Source organism: Diaporthe batatas (assembly GCF_019321695.1).
Source record: "Diaporthe batatas strain CRI 302-4 chromosome Unknown Contig00009, whole genome shotgun sequence".
Taxonomy (NCBI): domain Eukaryota; kingdom Fungi; phylum Ascomycota; class Sordariomycetes; order Diaporthales; family Diaporthaceae; genus Diaporthe; species Diaporthe batatas.
In genome coordinates, this window is record NW_025408556.1 from 1,991,917 (window position 1) to 2,015,543 (window position 23,627).

Sequence of the window (23,627 nt, forward strand, 5' to 3'; positions counted from 1 at the left end):
AATTATTCGCATAGCTGATTCAATGCGTAATGTTCCATCTGTCCTTATGAGTTATACAACTCATCACCCTCCTGCCTAGGTACATACGGAAGACAAGCAATCGACGACTACGATTGCGCACTGTCCTCCGAGACCAAGGCAAAGATTCTGTCCGAACTACGAAGCCCAATTTCCCACTTGACGCCCTCGAAACCCTCTCTCGTCGTGATCTCAACCTCAATATCATGATCAGGCTCCATGATGGCCGCAGCCACATTAGTGTTTCTCGTAGTTGGGTGCTTCCACTCCCCCCCCACGGGCTTCATGTCCAACCTGGCAACAAAGACCGCGGCAACAGAAAGGACCTCATTGGTAGCGAAGTGTCGACCAGGACAGAGAGTCTTGCCGCCACCAAATGCGCGGAAGTATTCGTTGCGGGGTCGGTCCTTTCTCCCGGACAAAAATCGACGTGGGTCAAATTCAGCAACGTCTTTTCCCCAGAGACTGGCATCCTGGTGGATAACGCGGCTCGGCATCTGCAACATAGCGCCCTTCTTCAGCAGCCATCGGTCAAGGTAGGTATCCTCCATGACCTCGCGCACAGATGTGCCCATCGAAGTGTACCGAAGAACCTCCTGGTAAGAGGATAACATCAGAGGGCAGGCCTCCTTCAGGGCCGTTATGTCAATGGATTTGACTATAGTTCCGTCCTTGTTGTTTGTTGTCTTGGTACAGGCATCGATTTCCTGCCTGATCTCGGCCAGAAGGCCAGGGTGAGAAAAGAAGAAAAGCAAGGTCCAGAAAGCTGCAGGTGTAGTGTTGACTAGAACAGGCATCGAGCCTCCAACCTCGAAGCGGGCGATGTCTTCTAATGAAAGGTTGTTGTCGATCGAGGTTTGATATCGCAAACGTGCGTAGGCCGATGCTTTCTTAACGCCACCAGCCTTGTAGTATTCTTCAAAGGCTTTCGCAACCTTAGCCCGAGCAGCTATAGCTTTCCTAGCCGTGATTGAAGGAAGGATGCCGACAAGAATTGACACCAGGCCGCTTTCGAATTCCCTGGATTGAAGTTAGGGGATTATTGCGTTTGCATGCCCAGGTGATCATCTGTAAGATCAGGTTTGACTTACCAGAAAGCATCGGCAACAGCCTTATCGTCATATGGGCTCATTGGACCGTAGACAGACCTCGTAGTTGCTGTCGTAATAGCATCCCTCAGCCAGCCGTACATGCCAATTTTCTTTGACTCGGCGTTTGCTGGTTGCAAAGAATCCAGCATGTTCACCGTCTCTTGGATCATAGTGTGATTCATATCATCGAGTTGAGGGCCAGGCTTGACCGCGGCTCGCATCGCAGCATATGACTCCATGGAAAGACCAAAATCACCATCATCGCCATTGACGTTTTTGGCCAAGATGGCCTGGGCCCCATGGCTTACTCCACAGACCGTGGACGCGAATTTCGCTTCAATAGGCGGAAAGGCAAGAATCTTGTGTTGTCGCTGTACCGTCTGGATGAGCTCGATATTGTTCAAGACATACTTTCCCCAGCGTTAGCCATCAAATTGAAGTGGTGGGGCAGAAATACGAAAGAAATAGACTGGAAGACAAGACTTCCTCCGAGTCTGTTCCGGGCCTTTTCCTGAAGCGTGCATGAGTGGTCTCGCCAGGAAAGGACATGCAGGATAGTGCCATCACAGTCGAGATTTACGAGTGCGGAATTTGCTGTGTTGATGGGGTGAACAAATGGCCCTGATTTGCTCACCATTTTTTGTCCCGGTAGCGGCATAGTGAAGATGGGCGAGTCCACCTGCTGGCTGGAACGATCCAGTCAGACTCGCAGTCACCACGTGTGAAGGGTCAAGGGCTACATGAATACCTGAGTTCGACATAGTAGTTGAATTTGGACCGAGACAGCCCAAGCATGTGACCAATAACGGGGATGGACTGTGGGGCCAGAGGCGGCTCGCGAGGATCGTGGCCGAATATTTTACAGGCAACAAAGTAAAGAAGAGTAACGACACCAATAAAGAAGACTAAAAATGTGGGATTACTAGCAGTGGAAGACATTTTGGCGGTTTTCGGATACAAACGAGTTCGTGGATGGCTGGAAGAGTTGTGAAACTCATTTCGGACGGCGCAGTGCGGAAGGGCTTGTTTTTGAGGCTGCACTAAAAGCTGCTGGTGGCACTCACGTCGTTCCGCAGCGAAGGATTCGCCCGACTGGTGCCAACAGTTGCATCTAGGAGCCAACACGTTACTAGCCTGGAAGCACCAAATATAGATTGCGACAACTCATATCAGAGGTGTCAGTAACCCAAGGGAATAAATTTGTGGATGTCCATCTACAACGAATGTCATCATCGGGACTCGCATAGTTTCAGATACCTAGGTACCACCGGGATCCCGCAGGGATTCCCGGGCATTTACTCAGCAGGTTCAGTATTTTTTTTCTTCTAGTTTTCTTTGTTATTCTTATACAAATGCCGAGTTTTTGACTGTTTGCCAGTGTACGAGGGTACCGCGCACGCCTTCGGGATGTATACTTATTGCGAGTGAAGCTAGCCATGGCTTCAATTGTAACCAAAGAGTCATCTCACTACCAAATCGGCTCAGATGGACGCTCTGGACATACCAGAGGCATTTCTGCTATCCGGGCTCAGGCTTGATCCTGTTCATGACCCCATTTCTCATCTATATCGTATTGCTGGTCCTTTCTGGGAAGAGGCATGACCGGCACTTAATGGGTTCCGGGAAACAGACACTAAGGAGTGGAAGGAAGCCAACCTGGACTACACCATTCGACTTGTGATTGTTTTATTAAACTCTATAAAGTTGAACCCCAATGATGAGCCTGAAATGCTCATTGCGAATCTTGCGCCTGCGTCCTGTCGCGCTCTTCACACCTCATCTGAACGCATCTGATGAACACAACCTGGACTTCTGTCTTCTCTTAGACCCCGGTATTCCCATGAATTTGCTGCTGGTACATCTGGTGCGAGGCGATCTCCTCCAGTGAGTCATTGCTTATGTTAGTATCAATATATGTGGCATGCGCCCCATAATGTGGTTGAGAGTGGGCAGCATTCAAGCCATTGTTGAAGCTGCCACTGTTGGAGCTGCCATTGTTGACACTGCCATTTTCAAAACTGCCCTTGCAGTTGGACTGGCTGACAGACTTGGGCGTATCAGAGCGTTTGAAAATGGACAGGCGCATTGCCCGACTACTCAGAGATGACCACCAAGCTTGCACCGGTGTCTTTGTTGACTTTAGGAGGGCGGCTGTGCTAGGCATGCAACAAATTATGACAGCCGCTGCTTGCTCAGCCATGCTAAATGATATTTTTTAGTAGATGAAAGATTTGATGCCAAGGATAGATAATCACGCACGATGTTGTCGATGCCGGAATGGCTAGGCGGAGGTTGTCCCCGCCAGCGCCCCCTCCAGAGGTGTAGTATTGAGTCCTGTATATGAGACCGATGATGCTAGATGCACAAGCACTGTGATTTGTCAAATTCCCAATCCCAATGCTCGGATCCCGTAATGTTACTTACCAAAGCCCAACCAAAAACATGGACATGACGCCGATCTTACGTTTAAGAGGCATCTGAAGCCCCCAGACGGCAGGAAGCGGCAGAATTAATAGAAATACATCAGCAATGACGTTGGCAACACCTTGTATCACAACGAGAGATCGTGTGCTCGAGCATTTGTCGGACACAAATGCAGCGAGGAAGTCAAGCTGTGAAGTGCCCGAGGATGGGGCACACATGGCAGCATAGGCAACGGACATAGAGACGTGAAATGCCGCGATGGCTACAATGCCTGTGATGGTTGCAATCCGCATCCACCTCAGTACGTGGAATATCTGGCGGTATAGTATCAGAACGGAGACTTTCATGAGACAAATTGCCAAAGGCATGAAAATCTCAACAAGCAGGCATAACTGGCTTGTTAGCGCATGGAAACCTTTTCAGAACTGCGCAGGGGACTTACCACAAGTTGAGATTTAGTTAAGGAGCGTAAAAGAACATCCCAAGAATGTCTGCCAAAGGCACTGTCGCCGGAAATATCTGTAGAGTGTTAGATAGACACACAAAAGTACAGTCTTGCACTGGATCTCACAAGCTAAGGTCATGCCGATGAAGACATAGCAAAGGAACTAGCTAAGTTAGCAATTATATACAGACAGGGTACCACGGGAATGACCATCATGGGTGTCCTACTAATCCAGTAATAAATACGACTTCAGCAGGTTGAAGTCAGTTTCATTGATCGTCAGTAGGGGTTGGGGGGGGGAGCCCTCACTCTCATCGGTTTTGATGGTTTTCGGACCGACAGTCATCTTAGACACAAATCGCGACGTGGAAAATATTGCCATCAGTGCAAGGCAGAAACCCGCAGTGATCTGCACTTGGTAGGCGATGGACTCCGGATTGACGAAATTAGAAGTGACTCCCTCGGGTGGCGCCCGGATCGGGAAATCCAAGTATTGTGCAAGTGTAGCGGCGTCCATTTTGTCCGGCGTAGAGGTAATTCGTGACCATGGAGGTGAGTGTGTGAAGACGAGTCATAGATATGTAACACTTTCAACGCTAATTGAGGAACAACAATACAAGGTTAAGGAATGTAGATCAGGAAGGGTGTGGGCATGGCCATCTTGTGTTTAAGTGTGTGACGGCACAGCACTGGAGTGACGATCATTGATGGCAGTGGGCCACTGTGGAATCGCTCGCACACAGGGAGTCCAAAATCCAGATCAGTCACCTCAGGCCAAGTGCACAAGTCCCACAGCAGTACTGGGTTTCCTAGTCCTCTAAGCGCCCAAACTGCACCTCTGCGGCGCAGTCAGTCGGTCTGCGTGGCACCGGGCTCCGCATTAACAGCGGGGCGTGGGCTCCACTGGGACTCCAACCGCGATACTGTGGTAACATTAGACTTGATGGTCCGAATTTGACGCGAATGGAAGTTCTGGGTATCAACGACTGCCGGATCTGATGAGCTGAGCGATGTGACGCATGACAGCGCGGCCAGAACTCCACGTCTCACAGCTTCGACACTCAATTCTGCACTGTGGACCTCGGGTCCTTAGGTAATGTTGTCGTGGGCTTAGAATTTGGAGCAGACCACTCTCCTATTCGCTAAAGACAAAGTAGCCAGTCTATAGCCCTTGCTCACACCTTCTAAGGCTTCCAGCGCGACTCCCGTGATGTGAAATACCTCAACATGCGTATTGATCATCTTCGGTACTGTTGTTCAAGCTTTCCTGAGTCTGAAGAAAGGAGTCCTTCGGAAGCTGAGATACTCTTGGATTCCTAGTGGTCCTTTTCCTCTGACAAGAAGCCCGCAGCGTATGGAGTGACTGGATGGCCGATTGCAGGTGGATATTGAGGCTCGAAAAGAAGATAGGGAAGGTAAAGACGCAGGCAACGATGACACCTACGTTCGTTTCCACGATACTGCAATTTTAATGGTCAGTTGGCGAGTTGGCGCTTCGCTTAGAAGGACGTCGTCCTCGGGACGAAGCAAGCGGAAGGGGGATACGAACGTGAACTCGGTATTAATTGCTTGCACCCAGATGACATCCGTGTTCTCATAATTGATGGCAAATTCAATCATGCGAGCCAAGCTCGCTACACAAACACTGTGGCATTGTTAGAATACAATGTGAATCGAGAGACCAGGTCAGAGGAAATAGGGATGTCTTCAAATGTTTGTGTGTGCGGAGAAGGGGCGGGGTGTTGAACACACTTACGCGAGACCAGCCGCAAACACAATCGTGAGGCTTATCTTTTGTCGAGAATGTAGTTGAAGTTTCAAAATATGTGGGAAAGGCAATATCAGAATCCAAAAGTCCGACACGACGTTGAAGACAGCATTTAACATGATGACTGGTCCACTGTAATTGTCGCAGAATTGTGAGGTTGTCGCCGCCATGCCGTTACATATGGTCATTGATGCTATAGCAACAGCGATCATGGCGGTGTAGAAGAGTGCCATGATGATGACTCCATAAATAACGATCTTCTTGAATATCTGGTTGACTCCGAAGAGGCGGAGGCAAAGGAGCAGGATCGAAAGCTTGGCGAAGAATATGGTGAACGGGTAAACAACACCAAGCGACGATAAAAGCTGACAGTTCCGTCAGAAATATTCCAAAGTTACGACCTCAAAATTGTTGCAAGTGAACGGAAATGCTCTGGGTTGGGTGGGTGCTCCGGCATGGTTGCTTACCTGGGTGTTTCTTGTAACAAGAATCCATGAGACAGGAATGTCCCACATGTGACGCCCAAATCCAACATTATTGATGACTTGGCCTTGTTAGCTGCCGATTGCACGCGAATGAGAACCAGATTCCGTACCTTGGATGTAAATAACCATATGAGCCAGGGAGCCCAACTTGCTTTACTTGTTAGCAAATTTGATAGGCATGACGATGAGTGTACGTACGGCGGCAAGAGAACAGGTCACTATATCAATTCATGGGTCAGTAAATATATATGAGCGGTAGCAGAAGTGGCCCTGATAATTCCGAAACTGACAGTCATCCCATCCCCACTGCTTGGTGATTCTGGAGCGAACCGTAAGCCGCACCAGTACGGCGAGAAGCATAAGTCCCGTAAAAATACCATCGAGTACCATGATCTCTTTCCCTTTCGATGGAGGATCGATGAGATTCGGTGTGACCCCTGTTGGTGGAGTTGCCGCCGGAATGTGGTCTAGCGGACTCAAAGTCGTTGACATGGTTGTGTTGCTGAATTGTCTGAATCGACCCCGTGAAGATAAAGTGTGATTTGGTTAATCGAAAATGCGTTTAGGGCGTTTCACATGGTAATTGATGTTTGCTCAAATCCGCGTAGGAAGGGTACAGTCTCTGAAGCAATACATGGCAGCGCGGGGTCAATATGACCTGGCAAGATGACTGCGACTCGCTCGCAGTTTCTGCTAGCACCAAGCCTATCATTCTGGTAAATTTTGGGCCTCAGGTGGGCCTATAGCATCCCATGTAGTGTAGCATCCAAAGCAACCCAAGTTGATGTTGGTCGGCAAGCGAACGTGCGAAAGTGGAACCAGCTGTTGAGGATCCGCAGAAATGACACCCAAACGGATTTTTGAGGCCCCGTTTAAGCAGCCCCGTCACATGGTGGACTGGAACTACCAACGCACCTGCCAGCTGGGCTTGACTGCAGTCTCAAATGCTGAGGCCTGGAGGCTGCATAAGTAGTTACTTGTGTACGTGTACTTCGCATTGATCAAAAACAAGAAAACTAACAGACATGAGTATTTGCGGCGTTTGCAAACATCAGAGGTTATAATCAGTCATCTAGCCGCTATTAGTCACTCACCAAACAGCTGTCTGAGAAAAACGAGAGTTGCCCCCCTCCCCTATTTTATTACCCCTATCAAAAATTTTAAAGGTTTATTAAAAAGTAATCTTTTTTGAGTAACTCTATTAATACTTAACTTAAAAATATATAAAAAATATATTTATAATCCTTATTAAAACTCCTATATAGTAATATTTTTAAAATATTTTTTATTAAATCTTTTTTATATAAAGTCTAAAGGTTATTAAACTAATAAAATAAGTAAGTACACAAACCTATTAAGTAGTTTAACCTATAACCCTAGTAATAAATAAACTTTTAATAAAAATTATTTTAAAAATTTAATCCTATAAAGACTTTTATAAAGATTATAAATATTTTTTTTTATATTTTTAAGTTAAGTATTAATAAAGTTATTAAAAGAAAACTACTTTTTAATAAACCTTTAAAATTTTTAATAGAGGTAATAAAACAGGGGGGGGGCAACTCTCGTTTTTCTGAGACAGAGATAATACACGGAGATAGACACCGGTTTTAGTGCGCAGAGCCCCAGGTACCTGCCTACCTAACCTAGGCAGAGGAATTCAAGATTGAAAGGGTGTCTACAGGTGTGCAAGGCGACCTTCGGGGAGCGAAGGGTACTTACAATTTCCCAGCAAGAGAGAGCTGTACCAAATTGTGGGGGAGGTCACAGGCCTTTATGAGTTATTATTAGTGTTGCTCCGAGTCAGTTCAACTTCACATGTTTGATGCTTGCAGCGGTACTACATAGTACTATGCAGGCTGGCATGTTGGTTCAGGCGGCGCTTCACTAACAACCTTGGAATGTAGGATCAGGTATAGTGGGCACAGAGTTGTGGGCAGCGGAACCTTGTCATTGCTCAAAATTGACCCTAGCACCAACTGCCCTTCCAATCACGAGCATGTCACCGTCTGTTGGTTTCCCTTAGCTGAACGCGTGGGGCGGATTTTCAGCGGAGGCAACAGACTACCAGGTTGCCAGGGTACGGCCCTGGAAGGGTACATCATCCCCACACGGGCAACCAACAGAGCGGCTGAAAATGGCCGAGATGGCAAGTCGGATGGCGTCGCGCAGTTCGAAACCCACCCACTGGACTCGTCTTTAGAGGCCGCTCTTTGCATTAGATGTACTGGCAAGCAGCGTGACTTTGTTTCATTTGCTGCGACTATCACTATGACCAGATTGGACACTATGGCCCCTTCACTCAGCCCGATTCTTGTCACTGGTGGCTGTGGCTTCATCGGCTACCACCTCGTCAAAGACCTTCTGGCTCAAGAGCCCCAGAGCGAGATCCACGTTATCGACATCAATGTGGGGCGCAACACTCATCCCGGAGTGAAGTATCACGAATGTGACATCGCCTCAGCCGCCGATGTCGAGGCAATCTTTCAGCAGGCTAGACCCAGGACCGTCTTCCACGTCGCTTGTCCCGATTCCATGGTACAGCAACCCGAAGTATTCAGACGCGTCAACGTCGGCGGAGCGAAGAATATCCTCTCAGCGGCCCAAAAAGTCGGGACAGTCCGCTCCTTGGTCAACACGTCCACCTCCTCCGTGATCCACGACAATATCAGCGACCTCGTCGACGCGGATGATTCGACACCTGTGCTCAAGTACCCGGCACAGAAGCGGGTTTACACGTTAACCAAGGCCGAAGCAGAAGCAGACCTCATCGCCGCAAATCGGCGTGGCGGCGATTCATCATTGTTGGTCGTCTCACTGCGTCCCGCCACCGCGTTTGGCGAACGAGACACAATCTTCATGGGCAAGATCGTGGCCTCCTGCAGAGCCGGCAAGGGCAACGTTCAGATAGGCCCCGGCACCAATGAGTATGACGTTATGTACGTGTCGAACCTCATCGACGCGCACATTCTTGCCGCACGGGCACTACACAATGCTTATGGCAAACCTGCGCCGGAGGACAGCAAACGCGTCGACGGCCAGTGTTTCAACGTCACGAATCACGAACGCATCCTCTTTTGGGACTTTCAGCGAGGTGTATCCGCGTCTATCGGACTGCCGGTGAAGCCGGAAGAGATTAAGGTTGTTCTCGCATGGGTTGCGCTCCTTGGGGCGTTTATTATTGAATGGGTCACTTGGATTCGGACTCTGGGCCGCGGCCATCCGGCCGTCACACGAGAAGCTGTTCACCTCACAACCATTACACGTACTCTCAATGCAGATCGTTTCCGACGGGTTACTGGGTACCAGCCCAAGGTCAGCATACATGAAGGCCTTGAAATCGCCGGTAAATGGTTCGTGGAGGAGCACAGGAGGAACCAAGAGATTGGGACGAAAAAGGACATCTAAATTGTAGGACTAGAACTTTACAGCGGTGTTTCCAACTGCGAACATCGCCATGTCCTAGTTTTGAGGACATTTTCCTGACGTTTGTGCAGGCTTTTGGAGTTTGAACCTTGTTGTATCCTACTAGCGCTGGCATGAACTGCAACCGCCCCCCACCCCAACAAAAGAAGAACAAAAAGACGAGATGCATATATCCCTTCTAACAGCTTAAGTGCTATGGTAGTTTCTTTGAGAGTCATAGCAACTTGAGAAAATGTCGGGTTATAACTCGCTACACTTAGTGACGGATTCTGCCAGCACCGGATCTCACCATTCGATATGTAGGATCGTGGTCCGCTGGCCTCTGATCCTCCCGTTTTCTCAGATTGAGGTGGGACGACGGCTGCATACTGTAATTACTCCAATCGCCACCGCATCCCTTGTTGAGATTAGCAGGCAGAGCCGCCTAAAGATCATATACGCCCCTCTTCAGGTGCACAATCCACTCAAACAGCCTCTTCGGTAAAAGCCACAACGAAAGGTACACGGTGCCGGCCAGGCCACCACGCCAAATCTGGCCGCGGCGACCACTGATCGCATCCCGCACTAGGTTCCTCGCCACAACGTCGGCCGGCTCATTATCGTGGTTCAAGTCGCCCTTGCTGGAGCTAGTGATAATATCGGCGATCTTCTCATATGGTGACCCTTCGGGCAGCTTAAACGTCGGGGTGTTGGCGTACATCTGTGTGCTGACCTGACCCAGCATGACGGTCATCACGCGCACCCCAAGTGGCTCCAGCTCCATGCGCAGCGTTTCTGACATCATCGTCTCCGCGGCCTTGGAGCTGTTGTATATTCCTAAGTTGACGCTCCTTGTCAGTACCTGTTGGTCTATTTTGATCTTTCAAACACATTGAGACCCCATACCTTGCCACGCTACATTCGCAGCGCCAACAATAGAGCATATGTTCATGACTACGCCCTTGGACTCGAGAAGAAGCGGTGAGAATGCCTGTATCAATCTCAGGGTGCCCCAAACATTGACATCGTACATCGCCTTTGCGTCTTCGATCGAGGCGTGAATCAGCGGCATCGTGGTGCCGATCGCCGCATTGTTGACCAGTACATCTAGACTCCCGCCCGTCTTTTTCTTCACTGTCTTGAGACAGTTGTTGATGGACTCCTCTGACGTGGTTTCGAGCTGTAGAACGTCGATATTTGTCCCTTCCTCGCCAGCTAGGGCGCCCACTTTGGCGGGATTGCGTAGGGTGGCGAAGACGTGGTAGCCCTGCTCCTGGAAGGCTTTGGCGAGGGCGGCACCCAGACCGCCCTCGCTGCAGCCTGTGATGAGGGCTGTTTTAAGGGGCATAGCGACAGTAAAAGGTGCTTTTAGTGGAATTGTACCCTTGAGGCATTGGGGACGCAGAGATGATGACAGTCTTTGAGGAGCATGAGTGAGCATTGCTGACCTATGTGCTGAGGTGTCCTGCCGACAGAAATCCCTGCACAAAGAACCTTGGATCCATCCTGTAGTCTAGTAGTAGTGCTTCGCGCTATTTTCCAATGCTCCACTGTGCTTACGCCTTGGAAGTGCTCGAACGTCTGTGGCTGATCCTTTGGAGGATGCGACAAGAAACGGATCCGCGAAAACAATAGGTATCAGCGCAGTCTTGTGAACTAACAACATCCAGAAACTATGTTAATTAGCATTTGGAACAGCACTAATTGCATAAAGCTCAATAAGGCATGGACGCAGAAGTCTACTGCCTTCATGACCGATCGAGGCTTCAGCAATTGACGCTAGCCTTTCCCAACCAAAGCCGAGTTGACATCCTTCTTCAAGATTTCAAGAAGATCCTGCGTCATCAAGTAGTTACTGGCAGGAAACTTGAACCCCACAGTGGATCTGCAAATTCCAAGCCCACAAACACATAGCCTAGGAACATGGCGCCTGGGTTGTCGTCAGTCATGTCAGACTTTGCCACCTTGACCGGCTCCCAAGCCTGTCCCAGGAGCCTTGAGCCGGTGATGGTCCATCCTGGCGTTATTAGGCAAACAGTCTGTCGGTTATCTCGGAATGACTACTCGCAAAGATGAAATTGTTGTCAGGGTTGGGAGTCCTGACCGCGGTACCTGAAGCTTGCTTTCGTGTCGTTCTATGAAATGATATGGCAGCTGATAGAAGTATGGGGCCTCTTTCACCGCTGGGAAGGCTGCAGAGTCTAGGAGGAAAGTCACTGGTAGGGCAGCATATGGTAGCAGGTCGTCCGTGGCGGTTTCACACATAGACATCTTCATATGCCTCTCAGGCAATGTACCATCCCGAACAGAATTAGTGCCACTGATGCGGTAATTACTGTTTCTTCTATATCTAGCGAGCTTATACGTTTTCTGTGTCACAACCAGGAAAATATCAACTTCCGGTAGGCACATCGAAGGAGTTCGCCAAGCCTTGATATTGTCCGCACACACAAACTCATGTGTTTACGGTCCCGTTTGATAGGGTACCTGTTCGACGAGAAGCCAGCGGCTCTGAACAGCCATGAGGAACAGAGCCATAGAAGAATTTTCAAGTATTCCCGAACCTGGCCTATCAGATCTCACCTAATGTGGATGAGACCTCTTCTACCAGCGACGTCATCGTTTAGTCAAATGTGGCCATGGCGGTCAAGAGCCCAATGTGTGCCCAGTCTCTACAATGGCACGTGTCAGAAAGTCCGAGTCGCTACTCAACAGCGGGAGACCATGACGCGCAGCAAGACCAGCAAGAGATAGGCATGACCATTGACATCGTCCGATCCCACGATGTCCAAGGGTAATGGGGGTCAGCGGTGTTGTCTTGGTTTCAAGTCGTCGTTGCACTAGCGGCAACCGCTGACAACGGTTCTAGCGCCTTTGTCGACGACTAAGAACCGGGTTTACAACGGCGTAGTCACTAAGGTGATTAGGGCTTCCGAGAAGTGCGGGGAGGAAGACTATTTAGATATTGCTGGGAAAACAATGCCAGCGAGTTGTTCTCAAATTTGGGAAGAGGACTCGGAGGGCTGTCGTGTCTGGGATGATCCCAAGCACCCCGAGGTCCATAGACACGGACAATACTGAGTTGCATGGAAAGGAAACTCAGTGTTGGGATATCTTATCCGCGAGAATTGTTGAGTCTGTTTCATAATTCAGATCTGATGGAACCTCGTATCGGACCCATCAACTGTATCCTGCGCCAGCCCATTTAGCCGTCTTGCAAGCATGCTCAGGTGCTGCTCGGGCGGTAGCACCTGGGCAGACTGACACTTAATCGAGTCGCGTTGCACCACTCCAGAGCTAGCCTTGTCATCTTTAGATTAGCCCAGTCCGAGGATAGACCCGGGAATCTGGCGGCAACATCTACATCGCAAGTCGGTGGCTGTTGCAGGGACTATAGTCAACCTTCTCACTGACTCACTAGTCTTCTCTCTCAGACCGTTGAGCATACACACATTGCTGAACGGTGACGTTCTTCGACCTCAAGGACTGTTTCGGGCTTGTTCTCGAGAGTGATCGACATTCCAGCCTCGGTTCCTATAAGCCCACCTTCTTCGACTCGGTTCCCTTGTCCACTTTACTGGTCCCTCTTAATCGGGCCTCACAAGGCCTGTCCTCGGGAATATGATGTGGTGAATTGTCATGCCAGCTAACCATCTTCGTGCACGCGCTGCGCCAACCCGCCCATCCGAATCTTGGAAGTGTAGACAAGTTCCAGCCACCGACTGTCATGGGCTAGTGCAGCTGTGGTCTTGGGTCCGTCGGCACCAAATAAACGAATGCTTGTTACATCGGCGCTGACTTGGTTCTTGGCTGCATCGCCGATGCGGCCAGGTAATAAATCCTTGTGGAGGCGCGCGGGATGGTCTGCAAGCGGAAGGTGGTGGGCCGGGGTAGCTTCAAAATGGACGTGGTTGTTCAACGGCTCGTATTCCGCCCTCATATCGTTCGACTGTCGGCGAATTATCACATTCCGCATGAAGCAACATATGGAGAATTCGCCAAAGACTGCAGCTAACGGTGGGGCTCCCTTCCAACTTCTCGCAATCGCAATCGCGAGCGGTCTCGACCGCGGGTTATAGGTCCCGAGTGCAACATATGGCTTGCTTGATATCTGACTGACGGATGAAATAACGAACTTTCTGTTTAATGCTCTGGCTGGACTGGGCTGGGTGCCTTGCCTGGTTAAGCATTTGTTGTCTTGGACTGCATACCAAATCTGCGTCGTCTGCGGAGTGGTTAATAATCAGACGCACCAACTCCCAAGTGTTCCTAAACACTATGGACAGAGCCATCACCATATAGGGTGGAAGAAGAGGTCCAGACCCTTCCGGCTCCGCGAACTCGGAGTTACACCCCAGGTGCATTACCAAATTAGGGGAAGCCACTCAATTCCAGACTGACCATAAGGACGGTTAATGAGGGGAACCTGCCAGAAATCTACTTAGCAACCCCTATTTTAGAACACATAGGGCTAGGTTATCTCTAATACATAAACCTCTATATTAGAAAAGCTATACTTAACTTATAGCTATTATTTACTTAAGGTATAGCTAGAGAAAAGAGGTTAGTTTTTAATATATAAAGGTTTATAACTAAAATATACCCCTTATAAGAATAAAAGGATACCTATTTCCCCTCCTAACTTTAAATTTAATTTTTTTCCTTAATAACTCTTTTTTTTAAGTAAGTATTTTTCTAAACTTATAATATTAATATTAATTATTTTACTTTAAGTTATATTTTATTTTTAAAGGAATTTAAATAAGGTAATATAGATAATTAAAGGAGTAACTTCTATCTTTTTATTTAATTTATTAATTAAATATATTAGATTTTATTAAATAAAAGGCTATAAAAATAAAAAAACTTTAAAAAAAAGTTTTTATTAATTCTTTTTTTTAATATATTATTTTTATATAAATTATTAATTAAAAAGGTATTAAAATTAAGGAGTATTTAAAGAGGGTATTTTAGAATATTATATAAATTTATCTCTTTATTTTAGATTTTTAGTGTTTTAATTTTAAATAACCTTTTACAAGTTTAGTATAGGTTTTTAATAAGTAGACTTTTTAGTTAATATATTTCCTTTAAAGGTTCCTTAAAGGTTTCCCTAAAATTTATTAGTATTTTAACTGTAGTAGCTTTAGTTATACTAAATAGGTAGGGAAAGCTATACTGAAAAAACTTTTGGAAAGGGGTATCTAAATATTTGAGATAAGGGCTAGGTGTTTGGTTTATGCCATAGTGTATCTATAAATAGCATTGGGCCAGATACCGTTGACAGACATATGTCCGAAGACGACACCCCGGGAAAACACACAAACAGACGAGTCAGACGTTATTCCGAACTCAATCGGTCTGTATGCAAGGAACGGCACGAAGTAATATGGAAGATCCTATCCCTTTTCAGGAACAATCCTGGGTTTTAGTCTTGACCATCGCGTGACCGAATGTGAAGAGGATCGTCAACATCGATTTACAAACAGCTCCATCACCAGGCCTACCATATTCACCTCCCCTAGCTTACTCACTCAATATCCTCTTCTAGGGGCGATTACATCCAGTCTCTTTCCACCTTCCCCCCACTTGAACCTGTGTTTATCAAGCAAACAACACGAACAGCCCAACATGCGTTTCATCACCATCGCCACTCTCTTCTCCTTCCTCGCTGCCGCGCTCCCAGCCGCCGCCCCAGCAGACCAAGCCACATCAGTGGCCGTCCGCGGAGACAACTCCGAACTCAGCGTTGCTGCCCGCGATGACCTTTCCCGGAGACAGGGCATGAACCCGATCGACCAGACGGTGTCGTGGCCCGAGACCACCTACACCGGCGGCGGCTTGAGCGCCCAGTATGAGGCCAAGAACCTCAACAACGGCAACTACCAGTTCACCTTGTCGACCTCCGGCCCGGCCAACGGTGGCAATCTGAGGTTCCGCATCTCCTACGGCGGCGTGACCCTCGCCGAGAAGGTCCTACCCCCAGCCGGCGGCAAGGATACCGTCGTTGTCAAGAAGACAGGCGATAATTTCAACATGTGGATCGATCTGGCTTGAACGCTGTCGCTTCGTGTTTGGTAAATGGCATGCATTTCATTGTAAATACTAAAGAGGCTCTCCGATGTCCCGTAAAACAGGGAAGAACCAGTTGACCATTGTTCAAACCACGTCTCTTTCCTACTTCTCACCACCATTCGGGATTGGTATGTTCGGCACATCAGGCCCTGTTGGCTCACATAAAAAGCTATGTTGAAAATGCTTCTCAAGCGTTCGTGCGCAAGGTCATCGCCTACGTTGACTCTATCCAGTGGCCTCGCGACACCAGACTGCCCCATTCGCAGCAGCCTGGCCCAATGTGTCCCGCTGTCACCAAAATATCAATCAGAGTCCTCGCGCAGTGAATGTCTCAATGTAAAAGATTCACTCAAGCGCCTACCACGCAATAAATGGGTAAGTAACTGTCAAGTAATTGCCTGGTTTTGCTCCTATTCTGCATACGTCCGAACCCTGGGAAGGCATGCATAGCGCCTTCCAAGGTTCATGCCGTACCGGGAACCTAAAGGTATCAGCAACAGATATTGGGCAGATTTAACGGTTACATTTTTCATGACAGTCCCTCCTTTAACAAAGAGTTCTTCCTAGCTGTGAATTAGGTAGCTGAAGAGGTCCCTAATAGCTTTAGGCAGTCCTTTTTATATGAAGATAACCTTGGTACTAGAAAAAGGCTAATTCTAAGGTCCTCTCTCGATATGTGGTTTCGCTTCTATTCTGTATACGTCTGAGGACATACATGGCGCCTTCATGCGGTGGTAAGCACTCAAGACCCAGCGCTTGGAAAGAATACGATGCCGATAACGATGGTTATAATACGATAGGTGCTCTCTCTCGATACACTTCGTGATTCCCCACCTCTTCCTCTCCTTCATAGGTAAGGACTTAAAGATCCTATAGTGTCTCTTCCCTTCTTTCCTCCTCCTTCCTGAACTTCATTACAGCCAGAGGGCAAGCCAGAATTCAGAGGAGAAACTGTTATCTCTCGAGGAACCGTTAATTCTAGGGCTTTGATTAGACCCCCTAGGCAGCCGTTGCCGAAGCCCATGAAATGACGGTAGGTGCAGTGTCGCATGTAACTTAACATGTGAATGTTGCCGACCAGAAAGCTAGGCCGTGCTCAACCACCACACGATTTCACCTGCATCCGCTGATAAGGCAGTGGATCTCACACCTACTCAGAGAGGTCACGATCAATGTCTGGCAAATCCCCGGGTCCCTAAGCGTATGTTGTCTTTCTATCCGTCTGGAGCTAGCACGTTTCTAGCTTCAATTAACCCCGCAACAACGTCGAACCTTGTGTTGGCTATTTGGTTGGTGGCGACCTAGTGGATGGTTTAGTCTCTTATGTGTATGGATATATCAAAACGTATGTGTTCCCTCCATCCTAGGGTACAGAGGTAAACGCCACAGACCGGTGGCGACCTAATTCTCCAATTGCGTCGCCAGACGTTCATCCGAGCAATCAATTCAATGGACGGTGAACTGACAAGCTCATACCTTGTCTTTTTTTTTATAAACGAATGGTTGTTGTATTGCTGTGTCCATAGTACTGATCGCTGACAGAACTATTTCGGTGATGCCCATATTTCACTCAGTTGTTACCGGTGGTAATATAAGCAGGACGGCCAAGATGCCGTGATGGACTGACCTGGAGGGTTTACGCGCTGCCAGGCGCTGGAATTGAAACCCCTTTGTGAAGCAGGCATCGCAGCCATTCATAGTGGACTGATAACCATAGCTCCATTTAGTGGCAATACCGTTATTTCAACACTCTATTACGAAATGACAGTGGACGGAGGTTGAAGTTTTGATCACATAATATCTTAAAGTGCAACTATTCGTCATAAGCAAACTGATACATAACTAGGTACTACTAAAGCTATGGAAGTAATGTATCCACATGGGTGCAGACCCCGCTCCTACAACCGCCCCATCGCACAGGCGCGCGACGCGACTTTATGTCGATCCTCTTTTAGGGCTATTGCGCTCAGCCGCGACCTGTAGAGGTTTATGTGAGTAAATACAGCCGATGATACGACGGTGATCTTCACCAAACGCTGCATTGTTGGAACCGCAATTGAGCCCGGGTGCGGTCTAGTCGACTTTAGGCCCTCCGTCTCGAACAAGACCAATGAAGCTTGTAGCCTAGTCTCTCGATCAAGCGCTACAGGCGTTGGTAAGCCTTTTGCGCCTTAGCTGAACTCCCCAAAAGAAAGTCAAGGTATGTGCGCATGAGTCTGCCTAGGTAAGTTACAATGAAAAGGGGCTCATGTGCCCTCGAAGCCATACAATTCGTCCCACTCCCTTTCGTTCTCTCACACTCACCCCAAACTTCATCGTATCTTCACTTGCGGCCAGTTTGATAAAATCTCAATGCGTTGTACCAAATATGGGGCCCTTTACAGGGCTTCAATCTGTTTGACTATCCTCGCTGTGGCACATGCAGCCTCGAACTCTGAACTTGTACCCTCCCCAGAACTGTCGCCTGATCCTCAGCCCAATCTCACACAAGCTGATGATTTGAGTCAAATTGCACCCAGGCAAGTTGGTCTCTGGGAGGTTCCTTTACTCATGCAGTGGATAGGTGCTATCGGTGGGTTTTTGGGCGTCATCTCGTTCACAGAGACTTTTATTACCCGACTGACCAAATCTCTCACCAACTTGGACCCCCCGAGGGTTCCGGAGGACACGACGGAGGAAGAATTTGGAGATTATATGAACAAGGCTGAGGAGCGCTTGTTTTTTGGGAAGAAATTCCCTAATAAAAAGAATGGCGACCCGTCTTGGAAGATGGCTATCCGTAAGCAACATCCAACCCTAATTGCACTCCATGTAGAACAGCTTTGTCGATTTTAATGTGCAAGTTGTGGCCAATTCTGAAAACCACATATCATGCTACTGGGTTCAGAGAGTCTATGACTACGTTGTACTTGTAACTTGATTGAGCTTCTTGCAGCTCCAAATTTATCACTGGGCCCTTGAATAGCTAACTCAAAATGCCAAGAGGTCGGCGTGGACGGCACAGGCCTGCAGGTAAAACAATCACTATTTCCGTTCGCATCTGAAATTAATTGACTGATTCTGCTTCTTCCACTAGGGATCCTCAGGCGAATTCCCTCAAATCTGCTTGTGGAACATCCATGGCCAAATTATAGGGTACAACGACCAAACCATCCGAATAGCTGATCCTCACTTTGATTTCCCATTCCCCAAACCCCCGGACCCAAAATTTTCACAAAAGTACAACGACGAGATTTATCGAGAGGACATGCCTACGATCCTGAACGGGGGATTGAACTCGGTGGGGATTTGGCCAATGCCAGACAACGAAGACATGGGAAAGCAACAGGCGGTATACGTGACCATGATCAAGCGGCACTTTGATGCTATTTGCGTTGCATCTGTAATCCTTGTATGGCCTGACGGCCGAAATTGGGTATTGTATGTCACTCCCGATCCCAATACGATCTCTTTTCTTTGGATGATCTAACACTTGCTGGGCAGTGACGGTAGCTGGGGCCGAGCATCCAACATGTCATGGTATTACAGCTATGCTTATACATCTGATAAAAAGAGCGATGGGGCATGCTTCTGGCTGGATCATCGCGGGGACCTGAAACACACGAAAGATCTCGAGGAGGAATATATTGGCGCAAATCTTGACCAGCTCGGAAGGAAGCCGAAGAAGGAGTACCCCAGCTACTTGTGGGCCTCCAACGTAAAGCCCGAGACTGGCCTACCTGAAGGTGAAGATCTCAACGGAGGGATGCGTGAGAATGGGGTGCATGAGTACAAGGTTCCGTTGGGGGTAAAATTTAAGGCCCCTTCGTTCTTTCGTGGTAGCTATGGAGACGAACTCGATAACATGACCGTCGACGACTTCGTCACCAACCCAGCAAAGATTCGTTGGATAACGAGGCCCACGCGGAAGAAGGTGCGAGGCGGGAACGAGGTTCTTCCCATCATGGTGAGAAAACTGCGATTAGCCCCACAAAATGCAAACTGACTAACCATTTCCTCTTTCTCATAATAAGCATCCGGGACGTTCCAACGAGTGGGAAAAGGATCCGGAACTAATCTGGGAGGACACGTCGAAACAAAATATTCCGGTTGACTGTATGACCGACTGGTACTACGATGAGAACGATGTTCTCAAAGAGCCGGGAAGCGACCGTCGATGCGCGATGGTCCCGGGCCAGTACTGCCGCGAAGAAAAACGCCGAGCGGTCGAAGGCGGGTCCACAGCTGATCAGCCTCCACCTCGGTTGCACGAACGGCACGCACGCACTCTTGTCAACGACAAGAACCGGCGAGGCCTGGCCACCAGCACCAAGGAACTCTGCGAGAGCCCCCACTCCGTCGGGCCCAGCTACGCAAACCACCACGAGCGCTTCTTCTGCCGCATGACCGACAAGACGCTGTGGCCCTTCTGCGACCGCGCCGCTGGGGTCTCGCACGACTGCTTCGATGCTGAGGCGGAGATACTCGTAGAGAAGAACAAGCCTATTGGCAAGCGGTCGCATCACTGGGATGCTATCGAGGACTGGCATTCCGAGAAGAGGTCTAAGAGGGCTGCTTAAGGGCAGTTGGTGTTTCGGTTTGAGGGGGCTGATGCTGCAGTTACGGAATGGACGTTACTAATCGCTTAATCTACTTAATGGAATCTGGGTAATACTGAAAATTGCGGTCGTTCTGAAATTTATACTAGTATCAATAGGAAATAAATAATTTGTAGCTACTCCCGTCCTAGCCCTATTCCAGTGGAGCACGCGTGAGGTGCACTTACAACAGACCTGCGCAGGGTTCTCTGTCAGCATTAGTGTGGACGAGTAACCACGTGGGTATCTATGGAGGCAGACCGTCGGGGACCCAGTCTTCTGAGTCCCACAACAGTATTTAGAGTCACATCAACCCTCGAAAGATAATTTTCAGTGTCCTGTGGATAGACTTTTATTTACATATAAATGCCTATGCAATGCCCGGCCGTGCCCACAGCGCAGATGTTACGCGTAAATGCAACAGCCAACTAGTACCTATTAACAACAGCAATTCCTCCGATCATACCCACACTTGTCACAAGTGTAGCCGGATTTTCCCGTGGTTTCCCGTGCTTGGGTCATGGTGTCTGGCCAGATTTGACAATCTTTTTCGAGGCGTGGTTTGCGAAGTAAGAATCTAGTGCAAGAACTTTAGGGCCTGTTGACTACGGAGTGAACACATTCCTGAACTTGTTGGAAGAAGAGATTTGCTTTATATGCTTTGCTGATACATCTCAATACCCGGTTCTATAGCTCTCACTTACCTTTTCGGTCTCATTTGCGCCTACGTGTGACTGGCGGTACTAAGTGTGTTTCGATAGAGGACTCGATGACAAACGTGGGATGGTGATTAACTTTACAAGTGACGCCACCACTTTTATTTATCTACTCATACATGCTATAATTAATCTTTTTCCACTTTAACATCTATTATGTCCAGCCCCCTACACATACCAAATGGTGGCTGCCCCGGGTAGTATTACCATTTCGTCTCACTGTCTCGCAGCGGTGACCACCTTAAGTAATTTCCTACGCTTGGTAAGGTTGTAGCTTACTTGTATTGTTTATATTCATTCTAGTTCTTGCAAATGTCTCGATACGTGCTATTGGATATCATGTTCCCCACGACATCTGCCGATGCCTGAGATACCGATGAGCCCTCGTGTTTTATTCAAGGTCATTTTAATCCTTGCCTAGGTACCTGGCAAGGAGCATGTTGTTTGACTGAAGAAAAACAATTTGCTCGGTCGTCAGTCGCGACAGGTCAGCCCTCTTTCCCATTTCCATGAAGCTGCAAGTTCACACCCCTGCTGGTGTACACCGGTGGATGCTCCCGACATCCACCTGTCTCGAGAGTCCAAGGATAACAAGAGCACCATTCAGTATTCATTGATGTCGCACGGCACAATATCGCCTGGGGCCAAGCCGGGCTACTTTTTTGATATCAAAATTGGCATCATCCCCTTGCCGCCGCGGGAACCAGCCGCCACTCCCGAGCCGGAACCTTAAACCAAACCAATGCAGGAGAGGAAGGTCTCATATCGGATTCGCAGGTATCTATATGCCAGGGGAGGCCGGGGCTGGTGGGCGGAGGGCGATGGGAGCAGAGTGCGGTGGTCGGCAGAGCGGCCGCCTTCTCGTGACGAGCGACGGAGTCAGTGCCCGAGGTTTATAAGCCCAGGCGTCAACTGATATACCAGAGGCGAAGGGACCTCCCATAATGAACGGGCTGACACTGACACAGTGAGACTTTGTTCCTTGTAGAAGCAAAAAGATCGGGGTAGTGTAAGACCATGTCCGCATATCCGGGCTAGATCGCGACCTTCTACACCGACTACGCCAACGAGAACAGGGATCAGCCCCATCGTTGATTCGATTTTCCAAGGGGCAAAGGAAAACCAGGCCCATCTCGCTACACCACTAGTAGCTAGTTGCATTAGAGAATAAAATCCGTCGAACCGAACGGTCCCAAAGCCCTGCGATGTAACGCCATAATCGATAAAGTCATCTAGGTAGGGAATCCTACCAAGTCAATTACTACTATATCTATAGCTTCCTCATACCTTCGTCGAAAACCTACTTTCCAAACAAACGCCATATGAAGCCCTTACAAGCTGTCAAAGTTTAGATTCCATCATATGAATACCTGTATTTCATCTGTGCTTATACTCTACGGTGCTTTGGAAGCTTCTGAGAACGGCAACAGAGGGCTAGACGATGAAAAGCGTACTCCGCACGTTGCTGCTCCCTTTCCTCGCCGCGACTTCAGCAGTCACTGCGCAAGGGTCGCTTGGAGGGGGGGATGGCTACATCGATGATGGCCCACAGCCGGATGACCTCAACGGCTCCAACTTTACTTATCCCTATCCGGTCAAGGTTTACAATTTTCCTTCCCAGCGCCTAAACATGCAGATGGCATTTATGGATGTGGCCCCCACAAGCAACGCAACCACATCGACAAACCCGCCCGTGGCCGTCTTGCTGCACGGCAAGAACTTTTGCGGTGCGACTTGGAACGAGACCATCATCCAGCTGACGGGTGCTGGGTACCGTGTGATCGCGCCCGATCAAGTGGGGTGGTGCAAGTCCACCAAGCCCGTGGGATATCAGTTCACGTTCCAGCAGTTGGCGCTGAACACGAATAGCCTGCTCAAGCAGTTGGGGATCTACAGTGCCACTGTCATCGGGCACAGCACGGGTGGGATGCTGGCAGCTCGATATGCACTGTGAGTCACTCAGGCCTGGAACCCCGGTGGAGTCGAGATGAACCGTCATAGCCAAGTACGCTGACCACGTCCTCCAGCACGTATCCGAGCAACACAACGGCCGTGGTCATGGTGAACCCCCTCGGCCTCGAGGACTGGAAGACGAAAGGCGTGCCATATCAGAGCATCGACCGCAGCTGGGCCACCGAGAACGCAACCACGTACGCCTCGATCAAGACCTACGAAAACACAACGTACTACGTCGGCCGGTGGCAGCCCCAGTACGACGTATGGGTTGGCATGCTCTACAACGTCTACACGGGCTCGCGCCGCGCCGAGTTCACCTACAACATGGCGCAGACCACGGACATGATCTACACGCAGCCCGTCATCTACGAGTTCGGCCTGCTGGGGCAGCAGGTGCGCACGCTTCTGGTGATTGGGGACAAGGATAACACGGCCATTGGGAAGGCTTGGTCGCCTCCGGCGGTGCAGGCCGTGATTGGGAATTACAGCGTGCTGGGCCCGGCGGCGGCGGCGATGATTCCGAACAGCACGTTGATTCAGTTCCCTGATTTGGGGCATGCGCCGCAGATCGAGGAGCCGGCGGAATTTCATCGCGAGTTGCTGGGTTGGCTTGCGAACATCTAAAGCTTGGTCTTTGATATAAGATGGCTGGGTTTGGAAGCTTTAG

At 49.0% G+C, this 23,627-nt stretch overlaps 6 protein-coding genes across 6 annotated transcripts; 4 read left to right on the plus strand and 2 right to left on the minus strand.

The window, feature by feature from the left end:
- Nucleotides 1-107: 107 nt before the first annotated feature.
- On the minus strand, nucleotides 108-2,048 carry KVR01_007986 (uncharacterized protein; the record flags this gene model as incomplete). The annotated part of the gene is made up of 3 exons (XM_044784112.1): nucleotides 108-1,038; nucleotides 1,110-1,519; nucleotides 1,869-2,048. The coding sequence occupies 3 exons, from the start codon at nucleotides 2,046-2,048 to the stop codon at nucleotides 108-110; spliced, it is 1,521 nt and encodes a 506-aa protein (XP_044642964.1).
- A 6,182-nt stretch (nucleotides 2,049-8,230) lies between these two features.
- KVR01_007853 (uncharacterized protein) lies at nucleotides 8,231-9,639 on the plus strand (the record flags this gene model as incomplete). The annotated part of the gene is made up of 2 exons (XM_044791522.1): nucleotides 8,231-8,238; nucleotides 8,358-9,639. 2 exons carry the CDS (start codon nucleotides 8,231-8,233, stop codon nucleotides 9,637-9,639), a joined length of 1,290 nt encoding a protein of 429 aa, XP_044642831.1.
- A 442-nt stretch (nucleotides 9,640-10,081) lies between these two features.
- Nucleotides 10,082-10,984, minus strand: KVR01_008029 (uncharacterized protein; the record flags this gene model as incomplete). The annotated part of the gene is made up of 2 exons (XM_044789675.1): nucleotides 10,082-10,473; nucleotides 10,543-10,984. The coding sequence occupies 2 exons, from the start codon at nucleotides 10,982-10,984 to the stop codon at nucleotides 10,082-10,084; spliced, it is 834 nt and encodes a 277-aa protein (XP_044643007.1).
- Nucleotides 10,985-14,964: 3,980 nt separating this feature from the next.
- On the plus strand, nucleotides 14,965-15,905 carry KVR01_008118 (uncharacterized protein). Its single transcript, XM_044788884.1, has one exon. The coding sequence runs from the start codon at nucleotides 15,268-15,270 to the stop codon at nucleotides 15,691-15,693; it is 426 nt and encodes a 141-aa protein (XP_044643096.1). The 5' UTR covers nucleotides 14,965-15,267; the 3' UTR covers nucleotides 15,694-15,905.
- Nucleotides 15,906-18,405: 2,500 nt separating this feature from the next.
- Nucleotides 18,406-20,270, plus strand: KVR01_008015 (uncharacterized protein; the record flags this gene model as incomplete). The annotated part of the gene is made up of 5 exons (XM_044781604.1): nucleotides 18,406-18,490; nucleotides 18,695-18,723; nucleotides 18,788-19,131; nucleotides 19,240-19,657; nucleotides 19,725-20,270. The coding sequence occupies 5 exons, from the start codon at nucleotides 18,406-18,408 to the stop codon at nucleotides 20,268-20,270; spliced, it is 1,422 nt and encodes a 473-aa protein (XP_044642993.1).
- Nucleotides 20,271-22,343: 2,073 nt separating this feature from the next.
- Nucleotides 22,344-23,584, plus strand: KVR01_008048 (uncharacterized protein; the record flags this gene model as incomplete). The annotated part of the gene is made up of 2 exons (XM_044793189.1): nucleotides 22,344-22,954; nucleotides 23,032-23,584. Exons 1-2 carry the CDS (start codon nucleotides 22,446-22,448, stop codon nucleotides 23,582-23,584), a joined length of 1,062 nt encoding a protein of 353 aa, XP_044643026.1. The 5' UTR covers nucleotides 22,344-22,445.
- Nucleotides 23,585-23,627: the final 43 nt, after the last annotated feature.